We start from the raw sequence: 15,220 nt of genomic DNA on the forward strand, positions 1-15,220 counted from the left end.
TATTAGGAACAAGATTTAACAGATTTATTATTATTAAATTCTTATGTGCTTTAGCAACAATTGATAAGTAGTATCACACTAGAAGTACCATTTTTATTTAACATCATTTGCCCAATTGTACATAAATAGTCATTGTACCTTCAGTCTTCAAGGTAGCATACCTAACCTCAAATAAACACTGAGGATAAAACAAGTTGAAATTTTCTGATTAATCAGCTTTTGCTAGAAAATTTTCCAATTACTGTTAAGTGGGAATGGGCTTTAAAACTTTCCAGTGATTTAACTCAAATTCAGGACAGAATCAATAGGTTAGTGGTCAGTGGGTAGAACATTCCCTGCAGAATATTCCATATTCCCTTAGAATCTGGAAAATGTCTCATGTTGACCTTTATATACAATGAAACAAAGCCAAGTTATTAGAATTTGTATTCAGGGCATCATTCAGTGATGCTTTTTCATTTAATCACATTTTCTAAATAGTTCTACAAGCCTAATTTACATCATCACCACAACATGGAATGAGTATATCTGAACAAAAATGAAAATCTTTTAAAAATGCTATTCCTTTTAACAAAAGACTGTTTCTTTAGTACCACCAAGAGAACATTGTTATAGTACAGACACTAAAAAGTAATAACATTTTAAGAACACTTTCTTAATACACAAGATAGCAAACTACCATTGTTTCAGACAGGAAGCAGTGACATATAAGATAACCAAAGCAACTCTTTAGAGTATCAAGAACAAATCATTAGCTCAATTTTATTAACACCATCACTAAAAATTATACTTGCACAATTATACATGGACATTTCTTTTTACACAAAGAGTGGGCTGCAATGAAAACTATAGGCAGCTGGAGAAGAAGTCACTGGGCCGATTCAGTTTCCCCCATGAAGCGGTTACATCCAGTTGAGCAGTACCTCCACATTCTGGAATTGACATTTTGCTTGAAATCAACTTTCAACACAAGCATGTGAAGACTTCCACCAGTGTCTCAACCATGGGCTAAACTTACTTATCCTGATGTTGTAACTAACTCCTGTGAAGGTGTTCTACTCACACAGGTTTGATGAAATGCCGAATGATTCCAGTACGTAAAAACTTCCTGATGGTTCTACCGTATATAACACGGACCAACAGTAAAAGGTGACGGTCTGTGCTTTTTGCCACAGTGATTTTTGGAAAGCTCTGAAGTTGTTTTTATATTTGTTATAACAAATTTCATAAGAAAAAGAATTTGAGTATTCATTGTAGGGAATTACATAAGAGATGGATCTTACACTCTACAGACAGATAAAACATTGTGCAATGTGGAAAAGAGTTAACTACATATACTACAGCTATTTGGACATTTTATTTCACTTTTTCTAATATGCACAAAAAAGATCACTACTAAACTATATTATCTACAGTATAGTGTAATTTGAACACTAAAACAAATCAAGACCAATCAAAACAAAACAGGTTAAAGAATTCAAAGATTTAAAACAGTCATGTTACTATTTATTTCAAGATATTTAAGAATTAATAGTAATCTTAATAGTTTAAGAATTAATTTGTAGTCTATAAGCCACATAAGCAATGCATTATCCTCAGATTTTTATTCCTTAACACGTTATCGCGAATTACCTTAACAGAAGTTCTTTGGGTAATTTTTTGTTAATAAGGCCTTCATCATTATTTGAGAAAACCTGGAAACAGAAGGAAAAAAGTCATTTAAAAAGACCAACAAAAGAAAAACAGCTTTTAGAGACCCTTTTAACCTTCTGTTTAGGTGTTTAACTCCTAAATTACCATTAGCACCATGTTTTCAACATGCTATTTGGTATCCCTATAAATTATTTTAATATGCACAATGCAGCCACACCCACTCATACACTTGAGTCTTTCCTAGTGCTGAGATTTAGCCACACAAAGCATGTGGAACCATTTTGTAATCATTAAATAAACACTAAGAAACACACCCCAGGAAGTATTTTCAGTAGCAGTAAAAGTTCTAGCAACAGCAAGACACATACAAATATGCACTGGTTGCACAGTTCTAAAAATGTCCTATTACAGCGTACGTACATTGTAAATTCCATGGCCCAGGTACATGAAACTGCAATAATCTAACGATTTAAAGAATTTACTGCCACCTATGGCAGTGGTCTGAAAGCAAGAGAAGCACCTCAAGAAATGCTACAAGAAAAACAGGAAATGTGTCTCACCTAGGCCATCTTATTACCAACATATCTCCCAACAAGAGATTCCATTCCATCAACACGTATCACATACTTGGTAACTATCAGGTGTGCTCCTTGGTTAAAAAAAGGAAAGCTCAATAACAGGTGGTTCTGAAAAAGGTACATCGAAAAAGCCAAATGCAAGCATAACTCTGTCCATAAAAAAAAGGGAAGTCAGCAAAAAGTACATGCCTGGGAATTCTAAAATATCTCCCCCCAAATACTGTAAGATTAGAAAACTGGAATTCCCTTCTAGCTACCATAAGAACCTTTTTTTCTCTCCCAGTATGTTCTAGGCTGATGACAGGTCTAACTGCACACCACCGGTTCTCAGTTTTGTATTGCAGCACAAGCCACTTTTTGCACCTCCGACCTCTGGGCAACAAACAGTATACACATCTACGAACAGTAAAACCGTAAACTTTCAACAGGACCAGCAAGATTAATCAGGCTTCCTTTTCCTGCAACTGGAGCAACACAATTATTAACAAACCAATGGCTGTAGAGTTTCAAAGTTTACAGCATATATGCATATGTGCTTCAATAGGACAACTCTACTTCCCCCTGAAAAGAAAAGATACGTGCTTGGTTTTAAGCAGTTCCATGTGGCTGAACACAGGTACAGGTTAGCACTGGTTTTACTTTACACCAATAGTCATTACTCCTATTTTCAGCCTTCGTGCTCTTATTGGAGCACTCATTCAGAAAAAGGAGGCATGCCATCCTCACAGAGCTTAAGATCACCAAATTGTTGGAGGTGAGGGTGATATACTTGTGCATTACAGGCAAATATAAGCCACAAAAACAGAAGTTACCTCCATAAGCAGTCTGTGGTAAAACAGACAGGAGAACTTACATCTCATTAATTCTGGTCCAATATCTGAACATTTAGTATCACAGACCACTAAAAATCCTTAATCATTCAACATAATCATTCTGCAGTTGCAGAAGCTTCCTCAGAAGTTTTGATATCCATCTAGAACATACTTTCCATTTATATGCATAAAAAAAAATATATATATAAAAAGCTAATTTGCAGACTGTTACTAGCTTTTGCCGTTAAAGACAATAAAAAATCTTTTTACAAATACATCAACACAAAATGGAGGACTAAGGAGAATCTCCATCCTTTACTGGATGCGGGGGGAAACCTTGTTACAAAAGATGAGGAAAAGGCGGAGGTGCTTAATGCCTTCTTTGCCTCAGTCTTTAGTGGCAATACCGGTTGTTCTCTGGATACCCAGTACCCTGAGCTGGTGGAAGGGGATAGGGAGCAGAATGTGGCCCTCACTATCCATGAGGAAATGGTTGGCGACATGCTACGGCACTTGGATGTACGCAAGTCGATGGGGCCGGATGGGATCCACCCAAGGGTACTGAGAGAACTGGCAGAGGAGCTGGCCAAGCCACTTACCATCATTTATCAACAGTCCTGGCTATCGGGGGAGGTCCCAGCTGACTGACGGCTAGCAAACATGACGCCCATCTACAAGAAGGGCCGGAGGGCAGACCTGGAGAACTATAGGCCTGTCAGTTTGACCTCAGTTCCAGAGAAGCTCATGGAGCAGATTATCTTGAGTGTCATCACGTGGCACTTACAGGGCAAGCAGGTGATCAGGCCCAGTCAGCATGGGTTTATGAAAGGCAGGTCCTGCTTGACGAACCTGATCTCCTTCCATGACAAAGTGACGCGCTTAGTGGATGAGGGAAAGGCTGTGGATGGTATTGGTCTTGTGGATGGTATTGAAGTCAAGGCTACCTTGACTTAAGTAAGGCTTTTGACACCATTTCCCACAACATTCTCCTCAAGAAACTGGCTGCTTTTGGCTTGGACTGGAGTACGCTTCATTGAGTTAGAAATTGGCTGGGTAGCCAGGCCCAAAGAGTCGTGGTGAATGGAGTTAAATCCAGTTGGAGGCCGGTCACTAGTAGAGTCCCCCAGGGCTCAGTACTAGGGCCATTCTCTTTAATATCTTGATCAGTAATCTAGATGAGCGGATTGAGTGCACCCTCAGTAAGTTTGCAGATGACACCAAGTTAGGTGCGTGTGTCGATCTGCTCGAGGGTAGGAAGGCTCTGCAGGAGGATCTGGATAGGCTGGACCCATCGGCTGAGGCCAACTGTATGAAGTTCAACAAGGCCAAGTAGCAGGTCCTACACCTTGGGCCCAACAACCCCAAGCAGCGCTACAGGCTGGGAGATGAGTGGTTGGAGAGCTGCCAGGCATAGAAGGACCTGGGAGTATTGGTTGATAGTCAGCTGAATAGGAGCCAGCAGTGTGCTCAAGTGGCCAAGAAGGCCAACAGCATCCTGGATTGTACAAGAAGCTGTGTGGCCAGCAGGACTAGGGAAGTGATTGTCCCCCTGTACTCAGCTCTGGTGAGGCTGCACCTCGAGTACTGTGTTCAGTTTTGGGCCCCTCACTACAATAAGGACGTGGAGGTGCTCGAGTGAGTCCAGAGAAAGGCAACAAAGCTGGTGAGGGGTCTGGAGAGCAAGTCCTATGAGGAACAGCTGAGGGAGCTGGGTTTGTTCAGCCTGGAGAAGAGGAGGCTCAGGGGCAACCTTATTGTTCTCTACAGGTACCTTAAAGAAGGCTGTCGCGAGGTGCGGGTTGGTCTATTCTCCCATGTGCCTGGTGACAGGACGATGGGGAACAGGCTAAAGTTGCACCAGGGGAGGTTTAGGTTGGATATTAGGAAGAACTTCTTCACCGAAAGGGTTGTTAGACATTGGAACAGGCTGCCCAGGGAAGTGGTAGAGTCACTATCCCTGGAGGTCTTTAAAAAATGTTTAGATATGGAGCTTAGGGATATGGTTTAGTGGAGGACTTGTTAGTGTTAGGTCAGAGGTTGGACTCGATGATCTTGAGGTCTCTTCCAACCTAGAAATTCTGTGATTCTGTGAAGTATGCCATAGCTTTGCCAGTGCAAAATCTATTATTATACTACTTTTATTTATTCTGTAGACTCCCATATGTACAATAACATGGACATATGCTCACTATATGAAGATGACACAGCATTTAAATTCATAAGACATGAGGTATTTAATACAATACTATTTAATACAAACAGATAAAATGTGTGCTCAAGACTACTGGTATTTCCAGCTACTTAACTCCTGCATTAAAAAGCTAAAGCACTACATAACATAGCACAGATTTTTGGGACTAGTAAGTATTTTCCTCTTGTGGCCAGGGTGAAAATCTAAACCTACAACCAATCTATATTTCTGGCGGCTCTTATGGGAAAAAGACTTATCTCTGTTTATGAAAGGTATCTTTAGAATTTAAATCAAACCTAGACTGACTTGCAGACTGTGGTAAATAAATGACAGTAGACATGACCCGTATGCTTGCATTTAGAAATCCAAGTTAAACTGAAGAAAATGCAGCTTTTACTACTGCTTATGAGAAGCATGCGACTTGCCCTCCATACAAAGTACCATACATACAAAACAAGTTGCAGATGAGGCAAGAAACAGGTTCAAAGCTGTTTTTTAGTGACATGGACAGTGGGATCAAGTGTACCCTCAACAAGTCTGCAGGTGACACCAAGCTGAGTGGTGCAGTTAATACCCCAAAAAGAAGGGATGCCATCCAAAGGGAGCTGGACAAGCTAGAAAAGCGGGCCTATGTGAACCTAAAGTTCAACTATTCCAGGTTCGAGGTGCTGCACCTGGGCTGGGGCAATGCCAGACATGAGGACAGAGACATGAGGACTCATTCAGAGCAGCCTTGCAGAGAAGGACTTGGGGGTTCTGGAAGATGAAAAGCTAGACATGAGCTGGAAGTGAGTGCTTGCAACCCAGAAGGCCAACTGCATCCTGGGCTGCATTGACAGAGGGGTGGCCAGCATATGGAAGGAAGTGATCATGCCCCTCTGCTCTGCCCTTGTGAGGCTCCACCTAGAGCGCTGCATCCAGGTCTGGGGTCCCCAGCACATGAAGGATGTGGGGTTGTTAGAGTGGGTCCAGAGGAGGGCCACAAAGTTGCTCAGAGGCCTGAAGCACCTCTGCTACAAAAAGAGGCTGAGAGAGCTGGGGCTGTTCAGCCTGGAGAAGACTCAAGGAAGGCTTTATAGTGGCTTCTCAGTAGTACTTAGAGGGAGCTTATAAAAAAGATGGAGAGCGACTTTTTACTCAGGCAGATAGTGATAGAAAGGTTTTAGTTCTCATTTTAAACTAGAAGAGGGGAGACTTAAATAAGATGTTAGGAACAAATTCTTCACTCCAAGGGTAATGAGGCACTGGCATAGGTTGCCCAGAGAAGCTGTGGATGTCCCATCCCTGGAAGTGTTCCAGACCAGATTGGAGGAGGCCCCGATCAATCTGGGAGGTATCTCTGCCCATGGCAGGGGGTTGGAACTGGATGATCTTTAGAGTGCTTTCCAACCCAAGCCATTCTGTGATTCTCTCAGTTATATGTGCTGGTGTATACACTAGCTATAGTTATCATATCAAAATATTCTTATGGAATATTTAAATAAATGAAAAAACCTTTACTTCTTTACTCTGAAAAAGTAGATCAGCCTCTAGAATGATCCTGCATTTGAATCTCGGAAGAGAGGGAACCCTTTAAGGCTCTTCAGTTTCATTTTTTTTGCCAAATCAACAGCAGACATGGCATAATGGAGGCTGTCGTCTTCTAGACAGAACATAAGGGGGCTGATTGTGTGCAACTGGTGTCAAAAAGAGAAGGTCAATATATTGGACAATCTATTCCTTTTTTGAGGATTTCCTGATTATCTGAGACTGCCATTAATCACAGAATTCATTAGTGAAGTAATTACCCTGGGTACATATATCTATCACCTCTTTGAAGTAATAGGACTGTGCTATTTATTTTTTTGCTTGACTTTTGTATCTTGACTTGCTAATTTTCTATTTTAAAAAAATAAAGCCAGTCAAGGAAGTGTTCATCAACTGTTGTGAAAATATTCTAATAACCTTGAAAAATATGACTTCCTCTTCTTTAGTCAGACAGTGCTGACAACAACACACCCTCAAAATACCTGTCCAGTGTTACAAAATAACTGTGGATGCAGAAATAATATTTCTTCTTTCTTTGCTTTCACATTTGATAGCAAGTTTGCCTGTGTTAATGACAGGGTACACAAAAACCACAGAAAAGCATGTTTCAAATTGTACAAAAACATGAAATACAACAGAAAAATCAGTTCAGAATGAAAAAAGAGAGGTAACATTGAACATACGTAACAGAATATTACTCTAAAACCAGCTCTGGATTTCCTGTAAGCATAAGAGATACAGGAAATGTCTACATTCTGACAGGAGTTCGGGAAACAAACAGAACAAATTATGCAAGGGAAAACTAACGGTGCTCTACCAAAGCCTGTTTTCCACAGCTAGTTGGTTATTACTTCAATTCTGGGCCATTTCTCATATTCCTTAACTGACCTCTTGCTTTAGTATCTTCACTTCACTTTTCTAAGACTGGTTACAGTAAGGTAAAGGCTGAAGATTTCCTTAAAATATTACCTGATATTTACTTTCACTAAATTTCTTACATAACTATCGCTTTTTTCATTTTATAAAATGTAGTATGTACATATACACATTGTGTCACATCTTTTTGCTTCCTCTTCCACATTATTAAATATAATGACTACCTTTAGTCCTAGAACATAACTTTCTGATACATCACAGCTAGCTTGTCACCATATTATTCTCTTCTGGTCTAACAGTTAACTCTCCTGTTTATAACAGAATTAGTGAAGTGAAGACACATTTTTTGATGGAGTTATGCACACATGTTTTTGTACACAAATTGACAAGGAACTGCAGCATGCTCAAAGAAGTTAATTTTCCTCTGTGAAGAAACAAATATTCATCCTGATCTATCATGCTCATCTAAGCCATTTAGAAATTCTATTTTATTATTATGTTCAGCATCAAAATAAGGTTATACTACTCATTTTGTTGATAGTCACTTTTTTTAGATGATGCGATTTCAGTCATCATTTAGTCCTCTATTGAACAGGACCATTTTCTTAATATGTGTAACCATTTTGTTAGCAACTCAGCTATAATGGCTCAATTCCAGAGATACTTATGGATCTCATTTCCAGTGATATCAGAGTAGATGAGGACATTCAACCTGCTAACTTTTCAAATCAAGTTGTTTTTGAGATTATGTTTTTTAATAACTTTGCTCATTAGAGTGCTAAAGTAAGCATTTTTTAGTAAACGTGGGTTTGACAAAGAGGAAATCTTGAGACCCCAAACGACACCAGCGAAAAGAGAAGACAAACTGTTAGCAGGGTTGAGTTATTTACCAAGTCAGTAACAAAACCAAAGGGTGGGTCACTGTCACCAAAGGAGACAGCAGTTTAGAATTAAATCCATTCATTTCCCTTCTCCTGGTGTTGACACAGCAGACATCCTAGCTAAGCTGTAAGTATTGCCATATGTAAAAAGCATAGAATCTTTCAGGTTTCTACTGGCAAGAACAGGATTTATTTAGTATTATTTATGCAGTAATAGGCATCATAAGAACAAGATGCTTTAAAGGAAAATCTTGTCAAAATTAAAATTGAGGTTTTACTCAGGTCCCTGATATGCAGATTTGTGCTACCCAACACAAAACCCACCAACTCGCTACACATCTCTGCTCCTCTGTGGGAACGCCCAACTATTGCCTGAGCCATTTCACCTTCACCATGCAGCTGAAATTGCCTCTTGCTACAGCAGAAGAAAAGCCAGATCAGAGTGCTCAAACTGCTCTGGGTAGCAGAACTGCAGTCATCAAATGGAGAACTTTTAGCATGCCATTAACTACAGGAGAAAAATAGAGGATGAAGAAGAAAAGCAAAAATCTTCCCTGACTAACGATTAAGGATTACCTCATGTTATACTACAAAATGTTTTTCAATGGTTAGGGAATTGCTGCTAACTGGTGCTTCCTCTAGAAACATGCAATTAATGCACTGGAAATGGCAGACGAGCAGACTCATTTAACACTGAGCAAGCAGCAAAACGTAACTGTATCTAGGCAACAAAAGCAGGAGAATGGATGTGCACTGCTAACGGGACTGAAACAAAGGATATCAAACACAACAAAATTGAATCTCAAAAGGTGATGCCATCTCAGACCATGCACATCTACAGTGGCAACAAACTGGCAGTATTTTATATGAACATGCAGATGCTGTCTGCCACCCAGGCTCTTGCTCCCATGCTCTGCCTCAGGCTTTGGCTCTGAGCACTTGGAAATCCCAGCCATGCTGCTCTGTCGTGGCAGCTAACCACCTTTTCCCCTGGAACCCACTACCTGAGCCCAGCAAGCTGCCTTCAGCAGGCTTTCAGCTCCCTCAGCACTTCCAGATATCTACTGTATCTTTCCTCTTCCAGCACTGTGACAAACTGATGGATCAAAAGCCACTGACACCTCACATGAAAGCCTTTTGCTCTTGTGTTGGTATTATAAACCATCACAGCTCACCTTCAGAAAAGATCAAACACACCCAGGAATCTCTTTCCACCTTTCCAAAATGCCTCACTGACCTAGGGCTGCCCATAAAGGCCATACTGTCTTTAAAGTCTCCCCACAGCGAGCTCTGTCCGAGATAAAACCTGCCAGGCAGAAGCAGCTGGCCACACTGCCCATTTTGCTGTTTGGTTTGCTTCCAGAAAAGCCATCTTTCTTGTTTTGCCAGCACTGGTATTCAGAGCACATCATTCACATTTTACTGGAGGGCATCAGTCTGGCTCTGCAAGGCCCCACTCTCACTTGGCGACAGATGAAGGTCACTCACAAACATCAGTGCTCACCTCTGCAGCCATGCAGCTCTACCTTGGCACCTTCAGCCACTTCAGCTCAGCTGCCCCTTCAAGCAGACCCGGGGGTGCCTGGGGTTGCCCCATCCACCCATTCGCAGTTGGCCAAGTAGCTGACAGCACCCTTTCCCCTTTAGCTTTCAGAAGTGCAGACACTTTCTGCCAGCTGTACTTGGAAAACACCAATCAAGTTTTCTTCAGAGTATGGCTTTTCAACTGCAGGTAGCCAGGTTATTAAGGCCCAACAAGTTAGTGAAACTTACTAGCTGAGCTGTCCATCCTTGTAAGCGAGACTCACCTTCTCTCCTACAAAGTCACCAGAGAGAGCAGTCAGGGAAAGAAAAGTGCTTGAACAGCAACAAATTTGGAAAAAGTTGTTAATTGCATGTCTAAACATTCTTCAAGTATATATAAAGAGACAGCTGAAAAAATGGGATTGATAAGGTTTTATCCTCATCTGCTAAAGCATAGTTCTACCTCTTAGACATATACTGAGTAGTAAACCTTCTTTTAGGTGTTTTTTTGTTATTGGTTGCCCACACACAAAAAAAGTTTTAATGACTACATATTTCCTTTTGTTCATTTGTCCATATATTTGTCCATAACTTCTCTTTTAAGGTCATGATCTTCCAAACAAAAACAGCATACAATGAAGCATTTATAGATTATTGCTTAAAAAATAGAATAAAGCCTTCAACTGAAGTAATCTGTAGATTTGATAGTTCAAGTGGAACACAGGGAAACCTGTACCGTCTACTCCACTGGTTTCAAGAGCAACAGACCTATGGCAGAAAATTAAAGTTGAATGGATCAAGCACTTGTTGACTGCAGCCCATCAGAAAGCTAGAGGATGCATCTTTCAGATTCTGTATCCTTCAGAAGTGGTGCCTTTTTTTTCTTGAGCAAGAATGTAACAAATCCCTTCTCAAGCATCAAACAGGCTCAAATACAGTTTGCAAAAGCCTAAATTCAAAATACTTGAGAAAGAAATTTCCCTTGGTGCATTCACATAACTTTGACATTCTAAACAGAAAGCTTGAAATGAATTCTTAGGCAGCTTTCTCCTCAACATCATCCACAGGGACTGTTTACTCATTAAAATTCATCTCGTGACAAAAATCTATTTGGTTTCACACAGCCTTCACAGATTCATATTATAATAAACATTTAGACATTCAGACTGTGATATATTTTTGGAAAATCACAAAGAAAAGCTGGTATCCATTTGCTTGAATGCATGAGTATTTGGTTATGGAAAGCCATTCTGTTTCAGCCATCCAAATTTAATCCACATCACAGATTCATCAGAGCCCTTAGGAGTACACCTTTCAAAATTCCAGCTCTGAATCATTGTGTCAATATATAATTGTAGTGCTACACATATGACTAGTTTTATTCCCAGTCTCCAGTATACTAGCCTGCAGACACACTGATGTCAGTACCAACTCTCCTAACGTGCAAACCTAGAAATTCTTCTGCAGGTCCATTTCTCCAGGAATTTCCGCTATTCTAAGTTGGACTGATGCAGCCCTTTCTCCAAACACACTACCCATATACAGAAGGTCAATTATTTTTTCCTATTATGCTAGCTCAAACTGTAACTGAAATTATGGCTTAAGTCCTGATTGCATGGTTGAAGCTGAATCCCTTCCTCTGACCACCTGAGAGACAGATTTTGAATACTGGTTTCTTTCCCCAAAGACAACTGCTCTTCAGAATTATATAGAATTATATAGAAGATATAGTTCATTACAGAAATGAAGCTAAAGCTTCTCCAAAGCTGTTTTAAAGCAGCGCTTGATCTGCACTGCAAACAATGTCAGAACCGATGTTTTTCTTACCACTGAGTGTGAAATTTTTGCCTAGTGGAGGTTTGCTCTTTGGAACAATCTCCCCCAAGAATGAACCAGAAAACAAACATGACAAGATCTGTGTTGCCACTGCACACACGATATAAGTGTTGTATGATTAATAAAAGCTTTCAGTTACAAGAGACAAAATTATGTCTTCATGATTACATGCAGCAATTATGTCTGACTTCAAAGGAAATAGCATTACAGTAGCATTTCCAAAATACTTTTTTAAACTGCTTCAGGAAAGGTAAAAGGTTAAGACTTAAAGAAGCTGGACATTCACTTAACTGTTAGTATTTCCCAAAGCTTACAGTCCTTGAATTTCTGTAGAAATAAAATATCCTCAATACTTTTGTTTAGGAAGTATGTTATAGACATGTTCAGTACTACTTGTATGCTCAGACATTTTGGCCCTTAATATTTGAATAACTACTACATAATATTAAGCAATGATCCAGAAAGGCCTTTGCTCAGTGAAGCTCTGACCTCAATTTTAGCATCTGAGGACCAAAAAAACTTGACATACTGGTAGAGTTTCACATTTATGTAGACTTGATGATGTCTCAGCTCCTTGATTTAAATTTACAAAATATACTGGTTAACCAATTGAAAAGTAACCGAACCCAATGAAAACAGAGCTTCCTATTTCCTTCTGCCTGAAGAAGAGCAGAGGAAAACACTGACAGAAAAAGAGTATACCTTGAAGTGTAGCCAACATTTTAAAGTTTGGTATCAGTCTGTTGCCATTAAGCTCTTGTGGACTGTACAGCAACAGCTCGTGGTTTTAAGAATGCAGGCCCAGAAAGGGGCATGTTTCCAGCTCCAGGCCTCATCTCGCATGAGTGCAGTGTTTCTCCAAAGCAAAGATAATAACCCAGATGGAATCACTCAAAGAGATTTGAAGGGTATTGAAGGGACAGCAATGGGGCTGCCAAAAGGATGCACCTTACAGACGCCAGGCTTTCTTTTCTTGGGCAGGTTAAACAACATGTCCTTCCTTAAGCACCAGAGACTCAGACTGCATTTGCAGAAGTCTAAGTTCAAAACACCTGAAAAAGGTACTTCCCTTTGACCATTCAACTAACTCTGATCAAAAACACTGAAACTGATTCCACAGCAGCTGTCACCACAACATCATTCACAGGGACCGTTCATCTCATCACAGAAATAATCCATTTGGTTCCAAGCAGTCTTGCAGTAACACACTATATGCACAGATTTTCAGACATTTATAGCATGGCATACTTTTGGAAAAATCAGTCTGAGAGAAGAGTTTTATCTTTAACAAACCATCAGTAAAAAATGCTCAAGAATAACTAGTTTAAACTTTTAAGGAAGTATGTAAGTAACTTCTTGATCCTGAAAAATAAACATGGGTTTGACAGAGAAGAAACCATTACGCTGTGAATTTGAAGTCCACCATTGTATTCCTGTAATGCCTGATATATATCTTTTGTAACAGTGGATTCAGACATACTGCATTTTAAAGAACACAAGTCTGACCTGCAACATTTAGAAGTTATTCTTTGCTTCTTCACAGAAGCTTTACAAACAAATAAAATATCCCACCACATGTTACAAAATTCAAGTGGGAAAGCTGTTTTGCAAAAGCTGACAGAACACTGGACTCCAACCCTATCACAATCAAGTCACTCAATATACCTTGTCCACATATGTCCAGATAACAGTGTAACCATTTTTGTATTGTGCTAAAATGATAAATGAAAGAAGAAGAAGAAATTTATGAAGTATACAGATCACCTTCCCAAAACGTTTATTAGAAAGAATACAAATGAATGTTGTGCCTGTTGTCTAAATTAGCTCCAGGCTGCTGTCTGAACAAGGAGAGAAAACTCTTCGATTACACAGTTTCATATGGTTTTGTCATACTTAGCATATCCCTTTTAAGTGCATGTCTGATTGGGGAAAAAATACTACTAGGACTATCAGGCAAGTTGATAATTTATATGAAACTGATGCTGTTATTCTGACTCCTAATTGACAAAACAGTTGAAGTACTGTTAATGTATAGCCTTCTGCTGGCATTCAGATCAATATTGTCACCGTGCCAAGATTAGTACTACTTTTCTACACTAACCTAAAAATAGTTGCTATGCTTCAGTGAAAATCTGACTTTTCGTTTCAACTTTCCACATCTGCTAGCCCCACATTCTCTCTAATTTTAACTGAGATCACTAAATATTTCAGTCTGCTGTCAGAATAAGTGAGCAATAAGCCAACAACATTTCAGATTTGTAGAAATGCTGACACTTCATATATTAAACACTGCATGTTAAGTGCGTGAAATCAATTCCTTCTTCATCTTCCTCTGAGTAAGTGGAAAATATTCACTTATGTTTGTGATACACTCCATAAAAGCCATTTAGTTTGCTGTTTTTCAGTCTGCCATTTTCCCTAACGTTAGCCCAGGAGATAAATTCATTTCTACTTGGTTTACTTCTCAGATACTCCCCATCCCAGAAGCTCCACCAAGACGTGTGGTGGCATACCAGTGAAAAGTAGGGCACATCACTAAGTTGCACCGTAACCACCTCACCAACACCACCCCACCCGCAGCCACGCTGCTGTTTACTCACCCTTGTAGCAGCAGTAGCAATTTCCCAAACCTCTGCCTGGCAAATCCCTCCACCCCAAAAACACGGTATGACACAGTAGCACACCCACCCTTTTGATTCCACCTCTAATTAGCTATCAAGGCTGTTTTCTGTTTTGCTCAGGTTCAAAATACCTGGGCTAGAAGCGCAGGGAGCCCAACCAAGCCTTTACACAGAGGCAGCAGAGAGGCGGCAGTACCTCAGGGGCCCCCTTCTTCCCCCCTAAGGTCTGGCCCCCGCACCCGCCGCAGGAACCCTCCCGCTCCCCCCTCGAAGCCCTAACCGCCATCCTCTCCCTCAGGGCACGGCGGCAGCCCACCCCTTTACCCCCGGACTCACCATGGCGGCGGCGGCGGCGGCGAGGCCCCGTCGTCCTGACGACGCTGAGCCCCGAGGACGACGCCAGGTGCAACGGCCGCGCGCGCGCACCCCCTCCCTCCCTGCTCGTCGTCGCCGCCGCCGCCACCGCCTCCCCGACCTGGGGCGGGGCGGGGCCGCCGCCGCCAGTAGGAGCCCCCCACGTGACTGCCGCTGCCACCGCCCCTGCGCCCTGAGCCCGGGCCGCCCCGCCCTGGTGGCTTGCTCCTCCCTCCCCCTACAGGCCCAGGTGGCGGGCGGAGGGGGGCGCGAGATGGCGGGCGTTGCGGTGGATGGGGAGGGCGGGTGCCTCATGGGGTGAAATCCCATAGAAAATAGGAGAGGGAGGGTTGGTGCAGCTGTCTGG

The 15,220-nt window shown here is 41.2% G+C and overlaps 1 protein-coding gene across 3 annotated transcripts in view; it reads right to left on the reverse strand.

The window, feature by feature from the left end:
- Positions 1-14,968, reverse strand: part of FBXL2 (F-box and leucine rich repeat protein 2) — a 53,466-nt gene extending 38,498 nt beyond the window's left edge. For all 3 annotated transcript variants that reach the window (XR_003495402.3, XM_038174531.2, XM_072033179.1), the window contains exons 1-2: positions 14,836-14,968; positions 1,633-1,694 (exon numbers count right to left, since the gene is read on the reverse strand). Coding sequence is in view for 2 of the 3 variants with exons in the window: in XM_038174531.2 (XP_038030459.2) it covers positions 1,633-1,694; positions 14,836-14,838 (65 nt within the window). In the remaining variant the exon portion in view is untranslated. The remainder of the gene's footprint in view (positions 1-1,632; positions 1,695-14,835) is intronic.
- Positions 14,969-15,220: the final 252 nt, after the last annotated feature.

Source organism: Anas platyrhynchos, chromosome 2 (assembly GCF_047663525.1).
Source record: "Anas platyrhynchos isolate ZD024472 breed Pekin duck chromosome 2, IASCAAS_PekinDuck_T2T, whole genome shotgun sequence".
Lineage (NCBI taxonomy): Eukaryota > Metazoa > Chordata > Aves > Anseriformes > Anatidae > Anas > Anas platyrhynchos.